This window comes from Gadus chalcogrammus, chromosome 3 (genome assembly GCF_026213295.1).
Source record: "Gadus chalcogrammus isolate NIFS_2021 chromosome 3, NIFS_Gcha_1.0, whole genome shotgun sequence".
NCBI lineage: Eukaryota > Metazoa > Chordata > Actinopteri > Gadiformes > Gadidae > Gadus > Gadus chalcogrammus.
In genome coordinates, this window is record NC_079414.1 from 21329354 (window position 1) to 21355312 (window position 25959).

Here is a 25959-nt window from a genome sequence, read left to right on the forward strand (position 1 = left end):
TATGTCTTTAGATCGAGATATATCTATGTCTTTCTATATATAAATATATCAATTTCTCTAGAACTTAAGAGCTTTAGGCCTCCTAGTAAACAACTAGTGAAGACGATAATGATTTTGAGGGAGTCGCCCATAACTCGGAATCTTCCCGGTGAAGTTCCGTCCATGTTGCGGACATGTTGAAAGAGGGTTGGACCAAGCGGAACCAGGCAAGGCCGAGCCGAGCCGAACCGGATCGGGCCGTACGAGGCCTGAGTCTGTTTGCGCAACATTTTTACCGGATGCTCAAGATGCGCGAGCCTAAATCACCGCCCGTGGTTACGTAACGAAGTGATGGAGGATGCTCGGTTTAACAACATGACATCTTTGTGGCGATTCCAGAACTCTGGGCGACCTGATGTCGACATTTCAATCTGCGGACCTCAGGGAGTCCTTGTGATCGGGAAGAAGCTAGCGAGCCAACATGATAATATCTAGCGGGCCTTTATATGTGTATACATATACCCGTATGCGGGTGTTCCTTTATACGTGTTTACATGCGTTAGTGTTCCTGATGATCAGCGCCCTGGTGTGAAACCTAACATGGAGGTCGACCACGCCTCGCGTCCATGGCGGCTGGTCTGTCCTCCGAGGGGTGGGGGGGTTGGGGGGGAGCAACGAAGGACACAAAAGCAACATGCACTCGGACGGGAATCCCCTCCTACACACAAACCCATCACAACACGCACATAAACAACACGCACATTAACTACACACACATGCTTATGCGGCGGGTCGTCATTCTAAGCCACAGATGGTTCATCATCAAGGTCGAGAAACTAGCGGAGCATCTCCCAGATTTCAACATTTCAGTCTCCTATCCAGCTCATCTGTTCATCTTACAGTCCCGCCCTGCGACACCGGAGCCACGACCCCCCTCCGACAGAATGCATCCCATTACAAGAAGAAGAATAGGGATGCAGACTCACCACAAAAATAATGAGAGCTCCAAACTTCACCGCCGTGATATTCAGCAACTGACGACGACCGAGGGGCAGACGAGAGGAGAGACAAGCAACAATCCGCACTGGCTGGCTCCCCCTCCAGAGCACCTCCTCCCCCTCCTGCCCCGCCCTCCTCCTCCCTTCCGACGGCTGCTGCACCGGAGGGGCGGGGCTTGGCGAGGCAGGATGGAGAAAGAGGAGGAGACCTCGGTGAAAACACCAGAAAAACGCTGTATAATAGCCCTACATATATACAGATTATATACATACATATAATATATATAATATATATATAATGTATAAAAAAAATACATTACATATAACACATAAATATATATAAAAATATAACATATCGAATATATAGAATTTATACATATATATGATGAGATATATTTCTTTCATATATATAATATATGGAATAGTATATTAATATATATAAAATATGGAATATGTAGAATATATATGCGTATATGATAAATGTCATATATTGAAAATATAGAATCAAGAGAATATATAAATATATTCATAGATATGGAATATGTAGAATATATAAATATATATAATAAATGGAATATATGTAATATATGAGTTATATAATATATATGTAATAAGAAAAAATAACGAGAACATGAAAATATATAGCCTATCATATATGGAATATATAAATACACTTGATATATGGAATATGTAGAATGGAGAATGCATTAAAATATATGTCATATATAGATTATGTAGAAAAGAGAATATGTCTAATATATAAATATGTATTCTATATATATACAATATATAAAATTATATTTTAGATATTCAGAATCTTAATCAAATATATAGAGATATTTATGTTGAATAAAAATTATATATACTTTAAATATTCTACACAGAAGATACATTTTCTCTATAAAATAAATGTATATATATATATACAGTATATAGAGAGAGAATAAAGAGAATACAGCGCCAAGAGGACAGGGAGGTCTGATTCAGGATCAGCTATGGAAATGCCATGAACATCTACTGTATATGTATTTTTTTAATAGCAGCAGGAATACGTTGAAGTTTCCTCAGAGAAGAACACACAACAAACAACAAGAGTCCCCAAACAACAGAGTGATACAGGCTTTGTAGAATGTTGTGCATTAGAGATAATAGCCTCATGTACCTCATGTACATGATTACTAGTAATAGCATTAGTACCAATAGTATTTATTTTAATAGTTTGGTCATTATACCAATAATAGTATTACTCACTACCACCCTGCTCACTCATAGATCCTGCTTACTACCAGGCACTGCTCACTACTAGCTGCTCACTACTAGCTGCTCACTAGTGGCTCTGCTCAATGCTGACATTCATATGGAGACAGTATCATGGTCTGGAAGATGACGAAACATGGTTGCTATAGTACGTAAGTCAAGGTGTGGGGGAGTCTCACCAATCAATCCATAGTATTGTTTGTTTAGATTACCTATTTTTTGGGCATTATTATTACATTCTAAGTGTGTGTTCCACAGTGTTCTGAACACGGTGCTCGTTTACATTTTAGCCCTAAACCCCAATGGAATAGTTACATAATGGACCATGAGTCAGAGCAGATAAGACACTGGTGGTAGTGATGGGCCTGGTGGTGGAGATGGGCCTGGTGGTGGAGGTGGGCCTGGTGGTGGAGGTTGGCCTGGTGGTGGAGATGGGCCTGGTGGTGGAGGTGGGCCTGGTGGTGGAGATGGGCCTGGTGGTGGAGGTGGGCCTGGTGCAGGGATGGGCCTGGTGGTGGAGGTTGGCCTGGTGGTGGAGATGGGCCTGTTGATGGAGGTGGGCCTGGTGGTAGTGATAGGCCTGGTGGTGGAGATGGGACTGCTGGTAGGGATGGGCCTGGTGGTGGAGATGGGCCTGGTGCAGGAGGTGGGCCTGGTGGTGGAGGTTGGCCTGGTGGTAGGGATGGGCCTGGTGGTGGAGGTTGGCCTGGTGGTGGAGATGGGCCTGGTGGTGGAGGTGGGCCTGGTGGTTTGGATTGGCCTGGTAGTGGAGGTGGGCCTGGTGGTTTGGATGGGCCTGGTGTTGGAGGTGGGCCTGGTGGTGGAGGTGGGCCTGGTGGTGGAGCTCAGTGCCGGGTTTTGAAGCCCTTCAGCTCTGGTTCTTTGAGGTCTCTCTCATTAGAGAAGACGGCCCGGTCGATTCGAGAGCTGGGACTCCCCACATTCCTCAGCCAGTCCTTCCTATGGGAGGGGGGATTATCTGTCACACACCAACTACTTGATACCAGAACTAAGCCCAACATCTTCTCAACAAACTAACCCCAACATCTCAATAGATGATAGGATTAGAGAACCCTGACATCTCTTCAACTAACTAACCGTAACATTTCTTCAAAAAGCATCTCTTCAACTAACTGCCCCAGACGTGTTTTCAAGTAACTAATTCTAAAACCACCGCGGTTTATAGCATCACCATGACAACATGAATGTAGGAGCATTGTCTGTCGCCGTGACAACATGATAGAATCAACGTCCATTAAACTGTCAGCCCAATGCATCATGGGAAAGGATAACTGCATTAGCAGCTAACCCCATTAGCTAACCCCTTTCGTGCACACACACACAAAAGGGTGTGAGTGTGTGTGTGTGCGTGTGCGTGTGCGTGTGTGCGTGTCTAGATTTTGTTGTTGATTGAGCTGTTAAAGTTGCTGTAGGGGTTAGAGATTTAAGAGCTAGTGTTTGAGTAACATTTGTTGGAACTGACAGCCATCTATCAGCTATGAGTAAGCTCAATGCGCTTCGAGAATATCTGTACTAGTTGATGCCTCTGAATGAGGCCGTCAGACCTTAGACTGCTCCCGGCTCGTTTCTACACTTTACATAACCATACACTTTACAATAACGGTACAATAATGAACCACTAATTGACATTAATTAATGCAGTATCAAGCATTCACTAACAATTAAGTAACAGTTCATTTATTGGTGTTCATCAACTACAGTTTTTATTTATACATTATTTAATAGTTCAGAGTTAACATGAAAACTATTGGTAAATATGAACACATTACTTAAAGATTACTACACCATTAGTTAACTGTTAAACAACTCTTAATATATCGTTAAAGTATGGTACCCACATTGTAAAATGTTAGTGGTGAGTTAAATACAACAACTCATGGAGAAGAGGAGGATTTGGGATTCTAAATCTCTCTCTCTCGTTATAGTCTGGAATTTAACATCTGAATTCTGAGTTGTCACAGAGACTAATAGCTAATAGCTGACAGATGACCAATATATATATATATATATATAATATATATATATATATATATATATATATATATATATATATATATATATATATATATATATATACTTATTAACTTTTTCTGAGTATCAGTAATTATTATCCTGCTGTTGATTTCTGATAAACAAGGAGGGAATAAATCTAGGAGTGCTAGAGTGTTTTTGTGTAGCACTTTAAAGATGAGCCAGCATTAGCTGCTAGCGCTAAAGTGCTAGCATCATCGCTCCCAGTGTTAGAGTGGCGGGGAACTGTAAGTAATGGAAGAGAGTGGAGGCCTGTTTTAATGTTTAATGAGAGGAGGCCATCGTCAAGGCTCCTGGAGGGAGGGAAGGAGGAGAAGAGCTAAGAGAGAGGGAGGGAGTAAGGGGGAGGGAGTAAGGGGAAGGGAAGAGAGAGAGATGGGGGGAGAGAGAGGGATATAGAGGGAGAGAATGGGGTAGTTAGGGGATGGATGAACTACATGAATACCAGCTGGAAGCACCTTTCTAACGTTACACTCTCTTCCATTAGTGTGAGAGTGTGATCTTCACGTCCTCCCACCTCCTCTCCAGTCCTCCCACCTCCTCTCCAGTCCTCCCACCTCCTCTCCAGTCCTCCCACCTCCTCTCCAGTCCTCCCACCTTCTCTCCCCCAATACACTTATCTGCTCTCCCCTAATACAGTCATGCTGCTTTTACACTCTAGACCTACTGCTGTTACACTCTAGACCTACTGCTGTTACACTCTAGACCTACTGCTGTTACACTCTAGACCTACTGCTGTTACACTCTAGACCTACTGCTGTTACAACCTACAGACCTACTGCTGTTACACTATACATACCTTCTGCTACTGCTGTTACACCCTACAGACCTACTGCTGTTACACCCTACAGACCTACTGCTGTTACACCCTACAGACCTACTGCTGTTACAACCTACAGACCTACTGCTGTTACAACCTACAGACCTACTGCTGTTACAACCTACAGACCTACTGCTGTTACACCCTACAGACCTACTGCTGTTACACCCTACAGACCTACTGCTGTTACACCCTACAGACCTTCTGCTATAAACCTACTGCTGTTACAACCTATTGACCTACTTCTGTTACACCCTACAGACCTACTTCTGTTACACCCTACAGACCTACTGGTCAGCCTGGTTACCACTAGTAGCAGTCCTGTCACCATGAGTAGCAGCCTTGTCACCACTAGTAGCAGCTTGGTTACCACTAGTAGCAGCCTGGTCACCACTAGTAGCAGTCTGGTTACCACAGTCTGGTCACCACTAGTAGCAGTCTGGTTACCACTAGTAGCAGCTTGGTTACCACTAGTAGCAGTCTGGTTACCACTAGTAGCAGCTTGGTTACCACTAGAAGCAGCCTGGTTACCACTAGTAGCAGCCTGGTCACCACTAGTAGCAGCTTGGTTACCACTAGTAGCAGCCTGGTCACCACTAGTAGCAGCCTGGTCACCACTAGTAGCAGTCTGGTTACCACTATAGCAGTCTGGTTACCAGTTGTAGCAGCCTGGTCACCACTAGTAGCAGCCTGGTTACCACTAGATAGCCTGGTTATCACTAGTAGAAGCAGGTACCACAGAGTGACTGACATTTGGTCAACCTTTCCGGCGGCTCCCTGGATCTGACCAATAACAGAGCCTCGTCTGGTGTTCTGGACCCACCCACTCAGGCCCAAGCTCCGCCCCTCCTGCTCCGTGTACTGGACAAGAAAAAACATTTGAATAATTTCAAACAAAAAAACGTAATGACCCGAACATTATTATGAACATAACTTTAACCGGCATAGTTAAACAACTTGCATCGGGTTCGAGTGTTTACCAGTAATGAGTGAATTATACACAATAGGTTTACTCACCATCCTGAAACAGACACCTGAGGGAGCCAGCCAGCCAGCCAGCCAGCCAGACAGACAGACAGACAGACAGACAGACAGACAGACAGACAGACAGACAGACAGACAGACAGACAGACAGACAGATAGACGCACGCAGGCACGCACGCACAGACACACACACACACACGCAAACACACGCAAACACACGCGCACACACACACACACACACACACACACACACACACACACACACACACACACACACACCACAAACACCCCACACACACTCGCACACAGACGGAGATATTTTAGTGAATGTCGTCTTAACAAAATGCAACATTATTATTCTTAATTTGTCTCACCTACCCTGGACATTTCCGAAAATTTCAAAGTCTACTGACTTGAGTTTGAGTTGGTCGGACATGACGATCTTAGAGAAACAAAGTAGACCTACGATCAGCCACCCAACCGCTGACATTAAGATTTAAAGATACATTAAAAACCAATACGATACACAAGACCATTAATATACATTAAGAACCACTAAGATACTGTTGAAGCAACTCTGAAACGACGGAGTGAGGAGCTGCGGCTAAAGCTTTTGCCTCAGCCGCATTCATTTCTATTTTAGTCCTGAAACCTGACAGCCGCTGCCACTCCGCTCCGGACGTCGATTCAGATTTACAACCAAAGGCCTCAGTGGAAACCCTGTGGTTACAGAAAGAACAAATAAAAAAGTGTTCATCAATTGTTGTGATTTGTGATTTGTCCGTTGCAGACAGACTTTTATCTTTCTAATCGCTGCAAAGAGCCGCAGCTGTTCTTGTAGATGACCACTAGAGAGCAGCACAGTCCCATTTATGTTACACCACAGATTTAATTAAAGCGTTAAATTATGTTAAGAAAAACTGGATATAAATCGGGCTCTCTTTTTCAAGACTCATTTGTTGACTAAAGATATTTTTTATAAAGAAAATTATGTCTTTTGAAAATCATAATTAAAACACAGTCGGGCGAGGATATCGAACATCCAGGACGCTCGTCCATACTTTTCAAAAGGAGAAATGTGGAAGGGTGCGCGCACACGCCAGACAACAACTGCTAAAATCACGGAGTTCGTATGATAGTAAGTGCGTGGAACCTAAGATACAGTGACGTAAATTAGATGTCTACTAATGTAGCCTATTGTAATGTTGTGGTGTGCAACAGTAAACACCGTTCGTCGCGTGCACCGCAAAAGAGTAAGGAGCAAATAAAAACCCTTTAACTCAAAATACGGTAACTTACGGCCCAGCTCTTACGGGGAAAGATGAGCAGCATAGAAATAGATAGAGTTGGTAAAACGAAAGGGAAGGCTTTTTATTACCAGGAATTTGTGGGGTGTATATTGATATTTAAAAGTCTAGACCCCAAATGTATGACGACCCTACTTATTCAGTCAAATATCCAGGAAGGAAAACTCGTCTATATTCGGGTCAGTAAAGTAACTGAATACTTGAGTGTAGGCCTATTGGGGGGAGTATATTGGGGGAGAGAAGGTGGGAGGACTGGAGAGGAGGTGGGAGGACGTGAAGATCACACTCTCACACTAATGGAACAGAATGTAACGTTAGAAAGGTGTTTCCAGCTGGTATTCATGTAGCTCATCCCCTACCCCATTCTCTCCCTCTATATCCCTCTCTCTCCCCCATCTCTCTCTCTCCCATTCCCCCTTCCCTCCCCCTTACTCCCTCCCTCTCTCTTAGCTCTTCTCCTCCTTCCCTCCCTCCTGGAGCCTTGACGATGGCCTCCTCTCATTAAATATTAAACAGGCCTCCACTCATTAATACGGCTGGTTTCACAAATTGGGGACGAAATAACTAACAATCCTCTCGTTTTCGCCAGGGTCAGTGTCTGCGTTTAGGAAACTTTTCAAGAAATAATGCGTCCAAGTAACTGTTATAAGTTGTTCTTGTTAACCACACTCAACTGAGGGCTTGAAAACAGTCATCGACGACGACCTCCAAGGAACACATCTTGTGACCTGACCCGCCCCAACCCAGTCCCACGGAAAAACGTGACACACTGTCACGTCATTAAATCTATTCATTCGTGATCTGGGACAAGTCATATCAATTCTTTCGTGCCAAAAAAGCACAAATTTCATGGCATCGACGCGGACCTTCATTCACATAGCCTACAAATAAACAAGACAATAGATGGATAAAATACACATTAAGACATAGGCCTACAAAGATGAAGCAGCTTTTCCCGTCTCGGTTTGCCTACAGAGCAGCGCACCTGCATTAAATATATCCGTGAATTGTCACAATTTCTCAGAATCAAAGGGGAAAGTAGAAACGGGTGGCCAAAAGCTGTCTTATTGTTAGTTATCACAGACAATCTGTGTTTGTGTTGAAAAATCTTGAAACAAATGAGAAAAATAAACAATCTATTATCTGTAGGCCTAGGGACATTAGGTAGGAGTTTGAAATTTGATATGACGTGTCCCAGATCAAGAATGAATAGATAAATTAAATGACTGATAATGTCACGTATTTCCGTGAGACTGGGTTGTGGCTCCTGGTGTGACGTCATCTAATCACCCTAATTGGGTTGGTTCTAGGGTTGTTGTCATCCAGTGTGCTGTGCATAGTCCATGAGAGATACGTAGCCTTCTGTATGGATTTATCAACACACTTTTCGGTGTAGAATTGGGTGATCGGTGACTAAAATATGAGATATTTGTATATGGCGTTGATAAATCGTTTGTGTAGCCTATTGCAGACAGTATCCCAAATGTGTCTAACATGATCGCGAAGTCCGTCTTTATATTCAGTTTTATTTTTGATTCATTCGCGCTCATGTCAGCTGTCGGATTGAACTTGGACCTGTCTTTTTCTATTTAGCCTATGTATTCGTCCGAGAGAACGACGACATTTGCGATCGATAGTGTTTGCCATTTTTGGACTATTTAAAGTGGGGAAATTTCATTGTAGAAATGCGTGCAACACACTGAATGCTGTCGCTGTCTCTCGCCAACACTTACAGCGGACCGTCTGTGATTATAAAAAGTAGATTTGAAACATGATCAGGCGCGGAATGAAGGATTGACCATGGGCAATCGATTTCTGTGGAAACAATGTAGGCTATCTGGTCACTTTATACAGTTACAACATCATTCAACATTATCGAAAAGCAATTAGTAGCCTACTGCACAAATCCTATCCTGTGCATCACAACTTGAAAGAGTCATGCAATTGACACTTTTGCTACAATCATTGCAGCACATTTGGTGTGCTGCAATGCAGTTGGTGTGCTGCAATTTTTCACATCTGTGAAAAAAATCCTCAAAAATAAAATATAGAACGCTACAAATTTAAATTTTCAAATGTACTGTTAAACATTTGTGACTTTAATGTACGCATACAAAATCTCCAGTTACAGGTGCTAAAGACTTTTGCTACAATAATACCTTAATATTTCAACGTCATGTGTTGAAGACGCAACTCCCATGTTCCCACGCACCACGAGTCATCAAATGGCTTCTGTTACTCATCCCAAAGATAACAGTTTACCGTGGAAGAAAATGCTGACTCAACGTCTCCCCTTCTGGCCACAAAAGGATTTATTTGGATTAAAAATCTGAGTAAGACAGGCAAACAGCAAGTTGGTCCTTTGTGCTATTCCGTTCTCACAAGCCTCGCGGTATGTAACCTTTTATCTCTCGATAAATACTTTGAAAATATTTTTGTTTTGTTTTTCTTTAGGCCATTTATGAGTTTTACCTCTTCATGCTAAACCCTTTTTTCGTTCTTTCTAAGTACAAATTATTTTTATGTGAACTTTTGCCCAATGAGTAGGCTATGTCTCCCTACTGTAGACAGAGACGGACCATCTTCCACCATCTACAGACGTTTTGTCACGGTAAATACAAGTAATGGTACAACAATAAATAAGATGATAAAAGTGGAATGATTCAGCAGTTCAGAACATGACCAGTAATCCTTCGATCTAGAACTGATACCCTAGACCCTGTAGTGGTACCATAATGTAGTACCCAGTACTGATCCTTCCCCAGACCCAGTAATGATACGGTACCCAGAGCCAGTACTGGTACCATAATGTTGACCCAGTACTGATACTTCCCTAGAAACAGTACTGACACAGTACCCAAGATCCAGAACTGGTACTTCCCTAGTCCCAGTCCTGATACAGTTCCAGAGAACCTGAATTGCTACTACTACTGATACTAGACCCAGTACTGATACTATATCAGTAGCTGTATGTTATGAATGAAGGATAGTTCTAATGGGGAGTGACTAGCTAATGAGCCTGACTAATCCCAACATTAGCCTACGTTTCCTGGTGCCACACCTTTATATGAGACGCTCATATTGGGATAAACAACAAGTGTGCAGTCATCGCCAGATCATACTTCGAGATACCGTGGTAGTTACTCGTACCTGGCTCCAGTAAATAGCCTACAATTTCTGGTTGTTTCTCCTGCTGAAATCTCGTGCCTCACCTTTGTTCTCTTTGGTCCATAGTTTTGTGGCTCTACACCTCCAGCCTGCCTGCTTCACCCCCTCCAGCCTGATGCGCCCCACTCTCCAACCTTCCCCCCGCCTCCCTCCTGGTTATACCAAATAAACCTGTTCACCTTCACTCCAACTCCTGTCCTCTCTCTGTGTTTTACATTGGATCCAGCAGCTATCGCTGCCCTAACAAAGTGTATAATATAATCACGGCACTTATTCTGGGAGTGCTCTTTCTATGCGTCACCCAGGGCTAGGGAGTAAAGATCGACTTAAGACAGTGAGATATTACTGTCTTAATTACGTAAGTGACGGACGAGATATTAGTAAATGGCATTTGTGTACTTGAAGTATCAAATGTGCTTAGGACTGGAGGATTGCAGTAGCCTACTAATTACTTCGTTTTGCCCACTGATAACAGGGCTGGGCCAGCCATCAAAAATAAAGCTGTAAAATAATTAGTTATCGTTATCTATAGCGGATATTCCCAAAGTCTGTGAAGGTAGCCTACTGCGGGTTGTCCGTGGAAAAGCAAAATAAAATATAAAATCTAACCGCAAGCAGTGATTAACGGGGTCCGAGCAAAATTGAAAGTCAAGAACACACTAATGGAAGATATATAAATTAACAGGAAAGATGTTCCACTTATAAACCTGAACTGCAGCCTCATCCACATGGTCAACATGTCTATTGATAAGCACACAACATCCAGAAAACTCAAAGCACACATTTCTCAAGTGAATAAAGGGCTTTCTTAGAAGCATACACCTGAAAAATCTCTGAAATTCTGGGGAAATTAAACATTTGTAGTCAAGGAAACTAACGGAAGAAATATAAATATGACAGAGTTAATTATGAAGGAAAAATGGTTAACGAAGAAGTTCCCCTTAATGCCATACTGTGTCTTGGCAGTCCGATTCTTGGAAACTAATGAGCCGGAATGTTGATTGCCTGATTAATTTCAGGTGCTGTTCAATGTTGTGTTTCTTAAATGAGTGGCAATGACAGTATGTCATGTTCAGCTTGTTCATAATACTCTAATCAGTATTATGAACATCATGCATAAACCACGTAAAAATGTTGATTGATAAGCACCACGCACGGCGCCAGGATTCCAATTGTGGATGGTCCTTCAATTAAAAACGTTATCAAATCGTTGTTTAACCTAATATAAATGACTGACTAATATACTGTTATATTATCTGTGCAAAATAGCTTGATGCTGTTTAAATATTTTGTTTCATTGTAAAACGTTTCGGTGCATGGGACAGACCTGTCCACATTTCAGAAGATTTGCATTTATTTTATCTTTTCAAGAAAAGTTTTGGGTGGGCCCGTTGAACAGTGGTTGGTCCCAGGTCCGTCAGGCCCACCCATAACGCCGTGCCTGATAAGCACACAACATCAAGATATCTCCAAGCACACATTTCACGAATACAGGGCTTTCTTAAAAGAGTACAGATCTGAACATTTGCACTGTTGATGGTATCTACCTAAGGATAGCCGCATGGTAGTTATACAATAACAAAATGGTCATATAGGCAAAATTGGTTGAGACTGGACGTTTGGCTTTTCTTTGAAATTGTGGGAAAAGTAAGCATTTTTAGAGCAGAAGACCAGGGTGAAAAAGATTCATCTGATTTTAGAGATTAATATGATGAAAGAATTTTGAGTCCAGGTCAATCTAGTAAGGAGAAATAAGGCTAGTTTATAATTTTTTTAAATAGCGCCACCTTTGGGTGCCGTACCACAATTTGGGTTTATGGGTAGTGGGGGGTATTGATATCCACCTAATAATAGTTGTATGTTTTTTTTTGTACGATAACAAAGTTGTCATATAAGTAAAATGGGCTAACTGCTCCAACTTTATTGGCCAATATTTCTCAAATGGAACTAAATAAAACAAATTCTGTTCGATGTTTTCTGTGAGGCTTGGTCTAAAGATTTTATGTGGCGATTGTGGTGAATTTTTTATTATTTTTGTAGCCTGTGAATCTTTTTATCATGTTTAGCTTTTATATGAAATTGTGGGATTTTATAAATGCATCTGATTCTAAATATTAATATTCTGAAAGAATTTTGATTCCAGGTCAATCTGGTGAGGAGAAATAAGCCAAAATAAGATTTTTTACAATAGCGCCACCTTTGGGTGCAGTACCACAAATTTGGGTTAATGTGTAGTGGGGGTTATTGGTAACCATACCTGAAAATGTCAAGAGATTTCGACTTACGGTATAGGCTGCTGTATGCTTTTTAACAGAATTGAGGGGGAAAAAAAATGTTACAGATAAATATTTGTTTTTGCATTCATTTTACCAGGACATTTCAATAAAAGTATGTGGCAGCCGTTGTGTGCATACTTTGTTTTAACAAGCCTATTGTACTGATGCTATGACCAGTTATTTTTAATGCTAGTAGGCCTATTAAGAGGTGTGGGTAATTCAGGTAAGACGGGTGTTGACATATCTTATAAGGTGTATTATGAGGTGGTCCGAAAATTCTTGATTACAAATAGTGGTCCACACACACACACACAATGTTTGAAACCCCCTGATCTATAGCTCTATTTGTGACAAACACGTTGACACTCCGGGCCACAACAACACCAACAGTACACAGCGGATATAAATTCAAATTGAATTTATTAAATATAACACTAACAATGAGCTCAATAAAAATGCATCTTCAACACGATTCTACACATAAAAAACATATACTGGTTGGCAGGTGGCTTCAAACGAGTGCTCTGAATAGGAAGGAGAAGGACGCTCCGAGGGCCAGACCCATCGACAGGAACAGCGCCATTACCGCCCCCGCAGTCTCTGCCTCGTGCGGCGCCACCTTCCTGTGGAGGGAGGGAACAGCCACGGTGAACACGGGCTGAATGCAGGGAATAATGGGACATTTGGTGTAGGGGGTAGGGAGAGGGAGAGGGCTACCCCTTCCCCCTCCCCCCTTCAAAACAAGGGGGAGGGGTAAGGGTTAGAAATGGGATTGGGCCTTAGTGGATAGGGGTAGGGTTAGGAGCTAGTTGTAGGGTTAGGCCGGGGGTAGGTCATTAGTAAGTTGGAAGGCCCTACTTGGGCCCGAAGCACATGCAGAGGCTGGCCAGGTATCCGTTGCTGAAGCCAAACAGCACCATGAAGAGAATGTAACAGGCGTCGTGGGGGAACAGCACCGGCAGGTAGGCTCTGGGCTGGACGTTGCACATCATGAAGAGAGGAACGAACAGCACCCGGGATGCCACCAGCATGGGCAGCAGCCGACCCTCTCCCCCTGGCTTCTCAAACAAACACAGCCGTTGCATCAATGTATCTGTGTCTGTCTGCCTGCCTGCCTGTCCGTCTAGAGTAGACTATTATGTATGTCTGTTTCATTTTGCATGTGTGTGTGTATGTGTGTGTGTGTGTGTGTTACTGACCCACATACACACGGCAGTGAGGCTGCGACCAAACCAGTCACTCCCGTTGAAGAGCAGGAAGCAGCAGACCGGGATGAAGTATCGCTCTGGGGTGCAGATCATAATGTCATTCATATCGCAGATCATAACATTACTCATATTGTAGATCACAACGTTACTCATATCGTAGATCACAACGTTACTCATATCGTAGATCACAACGTTACTCATATCATAGATCACAACGTTACTCGTATCATAGATCCCAACGTTACTCATATCGTAGATAACAACGTTACTCATATCATAGATCACAACGCTACTCATATCGTAGATCACAACGTTACTCATATCGTAGATCACAACGTTATTCATATCGTAGATCACAATGTCACCTGTTTGATTGAAGTTACCTGCACACCACTTTTCATCTACAATTACGTGATGAGGGTTTTCCTTCTGGAATATACTATTGATAGTTATGATAAAAAAACATACATGCTATATTCATAAAGGTGATAACAGTATTTAATATTAATTAATGTAATTTCGGACCCCAGGAAGTTCCCGCCCCGATAGTCGTCTGGACGTCCGACGTGATGGCGGGAAACGTTCCTATGCTGACGGTGAAGATGAAGCACACGGAGACCGCTAGGACCCAGACCTACATCACCATGGCAACAGGACACACATCACCGTTACAACAGGTTACACATCACCAAGGCAACAGGTTACATATCACCACAGCAAAAGGTTACACTTCACAACGACAACAGGTTACACATCACCAAGGCAACAGGTTACACATGAAGTGATAAAGGAGAGTTGGTAAAGGACTGAGGTGATGAGGGGTGAAGTGGTGAAGGCAACCGGTGATGTGGTGAGGTGCTGAAGGAGTTAAATGGGACAGAGTGGTGGTGAAGAAGAGAATGAATGTAGGAGTGTGAAGGAGGTGAACCTTCTTGAAGATAGTCATCATGGAGATGCTGGGCTTGGACACGTCTTGGCACTGGCTGTCTAGAGGAGGACACAGACATTAGCTCTGCCGATCTACTGTTGTGCGTGAGACGCCCTTGATCGACTGGTGTGTGGGAGACGGCCCCTGATCTACTATGTGTGTGTGAGGGGCTTGTGTCTCTCAGTCTTCCTGAAGCTCCTGGCTATCCGAACATCTCCACATGACTCTCTCCTCAGAGAGCTGAGGTTCAGACGGGAAGCTGGAGCCGCTGGGCTCTTCACGTGTCCATTACCCTGTCCCTAACCTAACCCTGTCCCACTCCAACCACTCTGCGCTAATTATAGTCGTACTGCAAAGCCCAAAGCATGCCGCCCAGTCAGAACGGACACAAAGCCAAGTTTCTTTACTTTCGCCTCAAAAACAGAAATGTAATACGAAGTCAGAAGATCAGCCCTGCTGGATTCACGCTGCACGTTCTTTGTTCCCTTAAACAATATGATTCTCTTCTCTTTGTTATTTGTGTGGCGCTACAACCATGAAGCCGTTTTTGTGCTTTGGGCTAACGGTCGTTTACCGCTCTTCATTGGGTTGAGGCTGGTCCCTTCGTTGCAGTCTGCAGGACTGGCCTTGATCTGCTGGTAATGTTGGTAGAACTCCTGCCAGATAGAGAGACAGAGAGATTATGTTTGTAAAAGGCCTGCCAGATAGAGGGACAGGGACATCAGGCACTGTGTTTATTTCTCATAGCATTCTCATACCATTCCACGTACCATTTTTGGGAGTGCGATATAGGAGAGAACAGAGAAAAATATGACAACACAGGCTGTTATGAAGTATCCAAACGCTGCATCGTCAATGGCAGATCCACCTGGAGGGAGGCAAGAGAGAAAAGTTAACACAAGCAAAAGGTAATCTACGGCCTACATCTGTTATCAGAGCCATTACCCACCAAAGATGCACTGTGAGCTCATTATAAGCTGCTCCCGAAGTTAGTGATTAGATACTGACGGCTGAAGGAGCTGATAAGGCCCAATACTGGCGCTGTAGTATCTCATGTTGTTCTGTGGTGTCTCATAATGTTCCGTGGTAACTTGAGGCACTGTGGTACCTCATAGTATTCTGTGGTACCTCATAGTGTTCTGTGGTACCTCATAGTATTCTGTGGTACCTCATAGTGTTCTGTAGTACCCCATAGTGTTCTGTGGTACCCCATAGTGTTCTGTAGTACCCCATAGTGTTCTGTGGTACCCCATAGTGTTCTGTAGTACCCCATAGTGTTCTGTGGTACCTCATAGTGTTCTGTGGTACCCCATAGTGTTCTGTGGTACCTCATAGTGTTCTGTGGTACCTCATAGTGTTCTGTGGTACCTCACAGTGTTCTGTAGTACCCCATAGTGTTCTGTGGTACCTCATAGTGTTCTGTGGTACCTCACAGTGTTCTGTAGTACCTCATAGTGTTCTGTGGTACCTCATGTACCCCATAGTGTTCTGTGGTACCCCATAGTGTTCTGTGGTACCTCATGTACCCCATAGTGTTCTGTGGTACCCCATAGTGTTCTGTGGTACCTCATGTACCCCATAGTGTTCTGTGGTACCCCATAGTGTTCTGTGGTACCCCATAGTGTTCTGTGGTACCTCATGTACCCCATAGTGTTCTGTGGTACCCCATAGTGTTCTGTGGTACCTCATGTACCCCATAGTGTTCTGTGGTACCCCATAGTGTTCTGTGGTACCCCATAGTGTTCTGTGGCACCTCATAGTGTTCTGTGGTACCTCATAGTGTTCTGTAGTACCTCATAGTGTTCTGTAGTACCTCATAGTGTTCTGTAGTACCCCATAGTGTTCTGTGGTACCTCATGTACCCCATAGTGTTCTGTGGTACCCCATAGTGTTCTGTGGTACCTCATAGTGTTCTGTGGTACCTCATAGTGTTCTGTAGTACCCCATAGTGTTCTGTGGTACCCCATAGTGTTCTGTGGTACCTCACAGTGTTCTGTGGTACCTCATTGTGTTCTGTGGTACCTCACAGTGTTCTGCTGTACCTCCTAGTGTGCTGTAGTACCCCATAGTGTTCTGCTGTACCTCCTAGTGTGCTGTAGTACCCCATAGTGTTCTGCTGTACCTCATAGTGTTCTGTGGTACCTCACAGTGTTCTGTGGTACCTCATAGTGTTCTGTGGTACCCCATAGTGTTCTGTGGTACTTCACAGTGTTCTGCTGTACCTCCTAGTGTGCTGTGGTACCTCATGGTGTGTGGACTTACTAGCCAGGGCGCAGATCATGGCGACGGCTGCGAAGGTGCCGGCCAGCCCCTGGCCGCTCATGATGGGAGTGGTGTAGGAGGCGGGGAGCAGGCCTGCCATGCCGAACAGGCTGCCCTGCAGAACCGCGCCACACGCTTGACAGGAGAACCACACCGGGAGACACCCAAGAAATACATATATATTACATACATATTCCTACTGGGCTGGACCCCAGTGAAGCCCAGATAATCTGGTGCTGCTCCGGGCCATGAGAAGAAGTCCCCCCTGCCTCGCCCTGGCAACACTGACGCTGCGGCACATGAGACAGAACGTAGAGGAACGTACCAGAAAGCAGCTGTACCGGCTCAAATGGATACGCGGCATAGGTGTCTTAACAAAGCTCAACGGGCCTAACTCGCCAAGCCGTTTCCCCGCCCATGCTTGCGTTTATGACCGAGATCCAGGACTCACAGTTGATGATGACAATCTTCAGCATGGTGACAGTGAAGAAGGGAAGGGGGTCCATGGCCACCTTGACCAGGACGGCTGTAACCATGAAGACGGCCATGATGAGAACTAGACTGCCCATCACTCGCAGCTTCTGAGGGATCCTGTAGGAGCAGAGTCACACCACCCACTTATTATTCTCAAGGCTGAGAGCAGAGGATCTGGATTAAACGACTGTAACGGTCCCACCCTGTCGACGTTCAATTGACATTGCATTGCATCTGTTTGTTGAGATTGTCATCTTTGTCACCCAGCGTAGTAAGTAACCCTCCCCAACTCTAACCCAGGGCCATTTAAACGTTACTCTGAGGACCAGAACCCTCAGAGCTCCTTTCGTTAGGGGTTTCTGTGCATTGTCAGGTTGGGACCAATTCAAGTTGGATCGTGAACCCTTTTGGGTCCAACCCCATAGTTTAAAAAATGCAGGATTGGACCCTCTAAGCCCATCCCCCAGTGTGGTGTCTCTGTGACACGGTTCTTCTGTGTGGTGCTGTGTTGTGATGGGTTATGTGAGGTGTGGGGGGCTCACAGGGAGTGGAGAACAGAGTTGAGGCAGGTGAAGATGAGGAGGGGCACCATGGCACACAGCGTCATCACATTCTTGAACTTTGATTCAAGGAGGCTGGGCGTATGCTCCGCCTCAGCCTCAGCACTTTGATTGGCAGCGGGGTTCGGAGAAGATGGCTCCTTCAGACGCCCTGTAAAGTACTGGAGGAAAAGGAAAGGGGTCAGTTATGACTATATTTAAGAACACAAGGACTTCACCACCTCCATAATATCACAGTTATAAGAACAGGTGCATCCATAACATGCATGTGTGCTGCAGTATTATCTGTTCCACTCAGCTGGACAGGTGTTTTAGGACATGAGGTGGTGCAAAGGGAGGAGGAGTAGAGGGAGGAGGTGCAGGTGGAGGAGGAGCAGAAGGAGAAGGTAAAAGATGGAGGTGTACACAGAGAAGGTTTAGATGGAGGAGGGGTAGATGGAGGAAGTGCAGAGGCAGGAGGAGAAGATGGAAGAGGGCAGAAGGAGGAGGTGCAGAAGGAGAAGGTCCAGAAGGAGGAGGTGTAAACAGACCATGGAGGCCGTCATGAAGAAGTTCCATGGGAGGAGCGTCCCCAAGCCCAGCATGAAGAAGATCAGCCACACAGACTTGTACCTGGCAGGGGGAGAAAAAAGAAAGGTGGTCAGACAGACAGGTGGGCCGACAGACAGGTGGACAGACAGATGATAGTAATGTTATAGTAGTACTAGGAGCTGGTACAGTAATATTATAGTGATGCTAGTAGTACTCACTTGTCTTTTGGTATAGTGGTAGACATTTTGAGTTCTTAACGTCGCCTTCAATCAAAAACATGAGAGCGATAGAGAGCGATATGGTGAGAGAGACGGAGAGAGACAAATAGAGATTGAGAGATTGGTAGAGGTATGGAGAGAGATGGAGAGAGATTATACATTTTTTAAATAATTTATTCAGAACTCTACAGCTGTTGCATTCAGAACATGGTGCCAAAATAACTCATCTTAAAACAAACAAAAGGAAATTACAAATATATATAAACAAAAACATTCTGGTAAATACAATTCAAAGAAAAATATCACATAACAAATGTCAATAATAACCTAGTAAAAAATGTAGGCACATCACCTTTCCATGCATTTATTGAACGATTTTAACCCCCTTACCCTCAAGAATACTGGTACTTTTTATAATATATAAAGTTTGTATTATTTATATTTTTACTATGTACACTACTGTGAGTTTATTTTGCAGCATTTGCTTCTCCACTCAGGCCCAAGTGAGCCCTCCAGGGCCTGTCACATTGACCTTTACCAAACTATTCAACTATGGGTCAACTGTTACCAAGCTATCAGTAGACTACCACCAAATGATCCAACTACCACCGAAACTATCAGCAAATTACCGACAGACTATCAGTCAACTATAACCAAGCTATCAGTAAACTATAACCAGACAGTAAACTGCCACCAACGTTTCTGCAAGATGATGATGACTGTTGGTCAAATAGGAGAAGTGAAAGAGCGAGCTGGGATTCCTGGTCTTAAACATTTTACTACAGCGGGTGTACTTAATACTGTTTACTCAATATTGTGTACAAAAAACAGTTTACTACGAACAGTGTACTCTGACATTGCATATTAATATCATTAATCTGAGAATAAAAGATTGGACTGTTGAAGGGTTCTGCTGTTACCTTGAGTGGTTGGGGCATCTGGCCCCCCAACAACCCCTATCCTCCCCTCCTAGTTTCTTCTAGTTTTCCACTCATCAAAAAAAATGAGGTCTCAAAATTGTCTTCTCAGCTTGAGCATGTGACTCATTTCCCCCTATCTCTCTCTCTTTCTCTCTCTCTCTCTCTCTCTCTCTCTCTCTCTCTCTCTCCCCCTCTCTCTCTCTCTCTCTCTCTCCCTCTCTCTCTCTCTCTCTCTCTCTCTCTCTCCCCCTCTCTCTCTCTCTCTCTCTCTCTCTCTCTCTCTCTCTCTCTCTCTCTCTCTCTCTCTCTCTCTCTCTCTCTCTCTCCCTCCCCCGCAGTGCACTATATTATCTGTTTTTGACAATGTGACAATGTTGCCTGCTGAATCCATCATTTAGATGTGTTAACGGTTTATAAGTATTCATATTTAGAATTCATGTTATATTATCAATGTTTATTTAGTCAATTTAGTAATAATATCTAGTATTAATATCTGCATTGTAATATCTGCACCCCCTCACCTCTCCCTTCCCAGCGTGAAGTTACAGTGGCCGGTCCAAGTAGTTACTTTCAAAATTACCATTTGTGTTTCATGGGATTTTAAACTAATCAAACATACTTATGAATATTACAATACATTTCTGCCAAATCTTTTTCGCAGGACGCCACTAAATTCTACACACTGCACCATTACTAGATATAAAGTTGATATAAATATTGTTTAGACGTAAGTGTTGACTAGCTTATAGTATTTAAAATGATAACGAGGAGCTGATTACCTTGTAGTATTTACATGTTAAGCAGCTCTTATTAAATCAACTCTCCTCGTAACTTACTGATCACGTTATTAAACTAGAAGGTAAGAACATATTTCACCACACATTTCCCCATAAGGACAGCGTGGAGTTCAGAGCAGTTCTTTAGACTGCATTGTATAGACTGGAGTTCAGTGCATGATCTGAAACCACATGATTCTCAGCAGAGCAGACAGTAGATACCATTAGAAACAAATATAGCAATACAAAGCAGCTCACCTTCTTCAGCTGTTGCTTTTGTCCCCTCTTGCCCCTCTAGCACAAGTCCAAAGTTTGTGTGTGTGGCTGGTGGCAACATTGTGACCCAGAACCTTTATCTCTCCTCCCAGGGCCTTTGAACTTACGCCCCTCCTCCCTAAAGTGTAATTTGGACAGTGACATGCTTAATTAGTCCAATCCTGTACTAGCTTTAATGGGGCGACATATAGCAGTTGTGTTATCAGAACACACAGAAATATATGATCAATTTTGTATTTTATGCATATATATATATATATATATATATATATATATATATATAGGCCTATATACATATGCACACAATATATATGTATACACAATCTCTTAATCGGGAGCAACAGCTAACCTAGCTGAGCTTTGATTCAAATAAACATTGAAATATTCTAATTTCTTTCGATTTTGAAAAGTTAGTTACAGAGAGAGAGAGAGAGAGAGAGAGAGAGAGAGAGAGAGAGAGAGAGAGAGAGAGAGAGAGAGAGAGAGAGAGAGAGAGAGAGAGAGAGAGAGAGAGAGAGAGAGAGAGTTTATTTATTGCCGTGGAGAAATTGGATTGCAACCTAATCCCAAGACAATTCATCATAATATCACCATAAAAACCGAATAGACTCATTCTCATACTTATTCTATACATAGCACCAAGCCGCAAATCCGGTGTGGATCAAGAAGCAGAAAGTAGGATCGCGCTAGGAGCAGAACTGGCGCCCTGTAACCAGGTAGTGCATGGTGTTAAAATGCATGGGGGTAAAAACGTAATGTCTTGCAAATTAAAACTTTGATGTATTTGTATTAAACAGAGGGGGCGATAACGTCGCCAGATGGCAGCTGCAATTAAAAATGTACCCTAATTTTCGCATTAGTATACAATCAGGCGTGTTGTACAGATACGGTTTGAAAAGAGTGTTGACTTTATTTGCTATCTATTTTCGCCAGTGGTCGCGCACAGTGGTTGTTGGTTAATAATCGCCCCTTGGTGGACATTTGGTGTCATGACACGTAGGATGCGGAGGTGTCGCTGTGTTTGCGTTTGAGTTTGCGTCGATCCGCTTCTCGGAGTCGATCATCCACCTGATTTATTTAAAAAAACGGGAAGCACAAGTTATCTGACCATTGGCCAAATAAATATATGTGTGTGAATAAAGGCACAATGTGTACGATTTCTGCATTTAAATATGGAAGAACGACTATGTTTCCAACCATTGCTAATAGGGTAGTCTCGCAAAGCCAGACCAAACTACAGCAAGTAGAATGATAATAATAGGGTAATCCGTACTTTTAAAATGGAATCGTCCTGGGCAATTTTGTCGAGTGTATGCCGTAATTTTCCCTTGTATTGCTATTGAAAACATATACACGTTAAATACTTAAACACATACACATGTTAAATACGTACAGTTACGACATGAATGCATTTAGGCAAAGTTATCAGGCTTTCTCATTGTTTTTATTTGCTCTCATCAGGGGCAAATGTAAAGACATGACAAGTGACAGGCCGTGAAATTTGACTGATTGCATTACATTATCTTTATTCTGGATAAGCATCTCATCTGAACATCCCGTCCTAAGTAACGCAAGCTCATCGCTTTCACAACCACATACAAGTGCGAAGTGGGATTTTCTGTGCGCTACTCTCCTCTTTATTCTCCTCGATAATCGTATCGTATATGGTAAATAAATTGATTGTTTACTGTTCAAATTGATTGCTTGGCTGTTTGATTACAATAGCACGTAAACACAAGCCTACCTTTTTTGCATGAATCTTTGAAAATGCTTTCAACAAGAAGAATGTTTTTATTATTACTGAATTTTCCTATGTTTCTGATCATTTTACTTGTAACATTGAATAAGAACATTGAGATCAGAAACATTGAACAAATATTTTTTGTATTATGTTTTCAATAGCACATGCATACTAATAAGTTGTTATCTCTTCGAAATGGCTGGTTTAAGATCAAAATATGAGGTGATGCGGAAATGGCAATAAGAATGGTCAGGAAGCTCGATTCATGCACTCATTTCATCTCACGATTGATAGATAAGGCCTAGTTTGAAGTGGGTCGCGATGGTTTGTCATTTAAACAAAAAAGTTTGGGAATTGGGAAAAAACTGATGTAGACAACTATGTGTACTAGTGTGTAGACTACTGTGTAGACTATAGTGTAGACTATATACCCCCAACTGAATACATGCCCAACATAAATAGACCAAAAGGCTTGCTTTGTTTAATTTTGTTTCAACCAAGATATGCACAAGCACACACACCCACACACCCACACACAGGCACGCACACACGAACGCACACACATACACACACTAACACACACACACACACCACACACACACACACACACATACACACACACACACACACACACACACACACACACACACACACACACACACACACACACCCACACACAGGCACGCACGCACACACATACACACACACATACACACACAAACATGCACACACACACACACACACACACACACACACACACACACACACACACACACACACACACACACACACACACACACATACATGGTGCTCATTATGAGTAAATTTGAAATGACTTTATAAAAATGTCAAAGTGCCATTCTTCCACCACCGAGGGGGAGCTAACTTACAGCTCAGTGGAGCGAACACACACACACACACCCACACATTCAGGATGACATGGATGACACACGTGCTGATGGGACCAGGTCTGACGTAAAGGGTCTGGATCACAAGGACTGGAATCTCGATCCCAGATTCCTCTTATACATACTGTGGTGAAAAACAATACCAGCAGGTTAGAAAGTACAGAGACATTCAGGAGCAGGTTGGGGTTAGACAGTACAGAAATGGGTAATGAAGGAGCAGGTAGGGGCTAGACAGTACAGAGACAGGTCATTAAAGAGCAGGTAGGGGTTAGACAGTACAGAGACGGGTCATTAAAGAGCAGGTAGGGGTTAGACAGGACAGAGACAGGTCATTATGGAGCAGGTAGGGGTTAGACAGTACAGAGACAGGTCATTAAGGAGCAGCTAGGGGTTAGACTGTACCATGGCAACATACATGGGGCCTTATGCATGTAATTCTGTGTTGGTGTCTGCGCAAATTCCTTCTCAACAAGAAAGTTAGACATCTGTGCATTTAAAGATCATCTGAGATGGTCCAACATAACACAACGTACAGGGCTTTGTATTTTCACCAAGGGTCCTGAGATTGTCCAACATACAACGTTACAGGGCGCCCATTATTGAGCCAACACTGTTCTAGAAACAGCCATCGTTACCTAGTTTAGCATTTTTAAAACAAAGGGCAGGTAAAATAGGAAATGTTGTTTGCGGCGATTAAGTTTGGAAACGTTGGCCTGTCCCACTGCAGCACTGGACAGGAGTGTGGGAGTGTATTCATCCCAGCAACTCCCTGGCCAGGGGGGCTGGCTCACCAACCGGCGTTGGTCCTGTGGTCTGCCTGCTCCAAAGAGCTGTACCATAATGTCGTTGTACATGCATCACCTCTCTCTGCCCTTCTCTCCTCGGGTCAACCTATCATGCCTGTGAGTTCAGCATGGTGTCAGGGTGCCTACATAGACTCAGCGTACTCTCACCTCACAGGTTCTCATCCATGTTGAGTTCTGCGTGGAATGCGAATACGCGGGCGTTTCTAATGACTGATGTTGTACTTGGCTGACATGGACGGCCGGCTCATGGTAAATGGAGATAAAGACGGAGAAAAAGACACAATGCGAACCAGCACTTATTTCAAAGTTCAAGATAATTTATTCAACATCTCATGGTCTTCAACATTCAGGAGTACAACATCAAGAAAGATCTAGTCGGACAAATCAGAACCTGCAGAACAGAGTGGAGAGCAGCTGCCTGCTCCATCAGGTGGGGGAAGAGGTGGAGCACAGCAACTGTGCTCCACCTGGTAGAGGGAGAGAGGTGGAGCAGTGCTCCACCTCTCTCTCCACCTGCCAGCCCAGCATCTCCAGGGTGGAGCAGAGCCATCTGCTTCATCAGGTGTGGAGCTAGGTGGAGAACAGCTGTCTGCTCCATCGGGTGTGGAGCTAGGTGGAGAACAGCTGTCTGCTCCATTAGCTGGTGAGCTAGGTGGAGAACAGCTGTCTGCTCCATCGGGTGTGGAGCTAGGTGGAGAACAGCTGTCTGCTCCATCGGGTGTGGAGCTAGGTGGAGAACAGCTGTCTGCTCCATCGGGTGTGGAGCTAGGTGGAGAACAGCTGTCTGCTCCATCGGGTGTGGAGCTAGGTGGAGAACAGCTGTCTGCTCCATCGGGTGTGGAGCTAGGTGGAGAACAGCTGTCTGCTCCATCGGGTGGTGAGCTAGGTGGAGAACAGCCATTTGCTCCGTCGGATGAGCTAGAGTCTGCTGAGGTTGTGATGAGTGGAGCACATGAAGACGATACAGAAGGAGTTCAGAAGGTTCTGGAAGGGAGGATGATCATCAGAGGTTCTGGGGAGAGAGAGAGAGAGAGAGAGAGAGAGAGAGAGAGAGAGAGAGAGAGAGAGAGAGAGAGAAAGAGAGAGAGAGAGAGAGAGAGAGAGAGGGGGGGGACAGTGGAGCTGAGACCAAGCTTCTTCACAGAGTAGTCATCTAGCACACTACACCATGTGCTCACAAGAAAAAACACCTGGACACACAAGCAGTAGTATTAGTAATTGGATTAGTATAAGTAGTATAAGTATAACAAGTGTTAGTAGTAGTAGTATTAGAATGAGTTGTATAGTAATTGTTATTAGTACTAGTAGAAGTAGCATTGGTAGTAGGGTGTGTGTTTGTTAGTGTGTGTATATGTGTTTTTTGCATTTGGCATCTTTGTGTCCGTGTACACATGTGTGTTTGTTTGTGCACCTGTATGTGTGTATGTGTACTTATGTCTGTACCATTGTCAGCTGACTAAGAACGTCTTCCAAAGAGAGATCTGAGCCTTGATGTGAGGGGGCGGAGTCA

At 43.6% G+C, this 25959-nt stretch overlaps 4 protein-coding genes across 5 annotated transcripts in view; all 4 read right to left on the reverse strand.

Moving 5' to 3' along the window:
• The window catches only part of LOC130379692 (spectrin beta chain, non-erythrocytic 1-like), a 33336-nt gene extending 32264 nt beyond the window's left edge, over nucleotides 1–1072 (reverse strand). The window contains exon 1 of the mRNA XM_056586683.1: nucleotides 966–1072. The gene's annotated coding sequence lies outside the window, so the exon portion shown is untranslated. The remainder of the gene's footprint in view (nucleotides 1–965) is intronic.
• Nucleotides 1073–2000: 928 nt separating this feature from the next.
• LOC130379059 (acylphosphatase-2-like) lies at nucleotides 2001–9746 on the reverse strand. Of its 2 annotated transcripts, none has more exons than XM_056585643.1 (4): nucleotides 9557–9746; nucleotides 6469–6810; nucleotides 5858–5967; nucleotides 2001–3194 (listed from the first exon to the last, which is right to left on the reverse strand). In XM_056585643.1, the coding sequence occupies exons 2-4, from the start codon at nucleotides 6475–6477 to the stop codon at nucleotides 3080–3082; spliced, it is 234 nt and encodes a 77-aa protein (XP_056441618.1). In that variant the 5' UTR covers nucleotides 6478–6810; nucleotides 9557–9746; the 3' UTR covers nucleotides 2001–3079. The 2 variants fall into 2 exon arrangements, with proteins under 2 accessions (XP_056441618.1, XP_056441617.1); XM_056585642.1 differs by lacking the exon at nucleotides 9557–9746 and adding an exon at nucleotides 6124–6140 and having other exon boundaries at nucleotides 6469–6861.
• Nucleotides 9747–13269: 3523 nt separating this feature from the next.
• Nucleotides 13270–21073, reverse strand: LOC130378880 (equilibrative nucleoside transporter 1-like). Its single transcript, XM_056585489.1, has 13 exons — nucleotides 20977–21073; nucleotides 19023–19067; nucleotides 18804–18885; nucleotides 18256–18434; nucleotides 17691–17830; nucleotides 17240–17374; nucleotides 15748–15845; nucleotides 15552–15633; nucleotides 14978–15036; nucleotides 14575–14683; nucleotides 14041–14126; nucleotides 13700–13899; nucleotides 13270–13464 (listed from the first exon to the last, which is right to left on the reverse strand). The coding sequence occupies exons 2-13, from the start codon at nucleotides 19046–19048 to the stop codon at nucleotides 13353–13355; spliced, it is 1308 nt and encodes a 435-aa protein (XP_056441464.1). The 5' UTR covers nucleotides 19049–19067; nucleotides 20977–21073; the 3' UTR covers nucleotides 13270–13352.
• A 3916-nt stretch (nucleotides 21074–24989) lies between these two features.
• Nucleotides 24990–25959, reverse strand: part of LOC130379974 (VIP peptides-like) — a 5308-nt gene continuing 4338 nt past the window's right edge. The window contains exons 6-7 of the mRNA XM_056587140.1: nucleotides 25893–25959; nucleotides 24990–25461 (exon numbers count right to left, since the gene is read on the reverse strand). The exon at nucleotides 25893–25959 is cut by the window's right edge and continues 39 nt beyond it. Coding sequence (XP_056443115.1) covers nucleotides 25453–25461; nucleotides 25893–25959 — 76 coding nt within the window. The 3' untranslated portion in view covers nucleotides 24990–25452. The remainder of the gene's footprint in view (nucleotides 25462–25892) is intronic.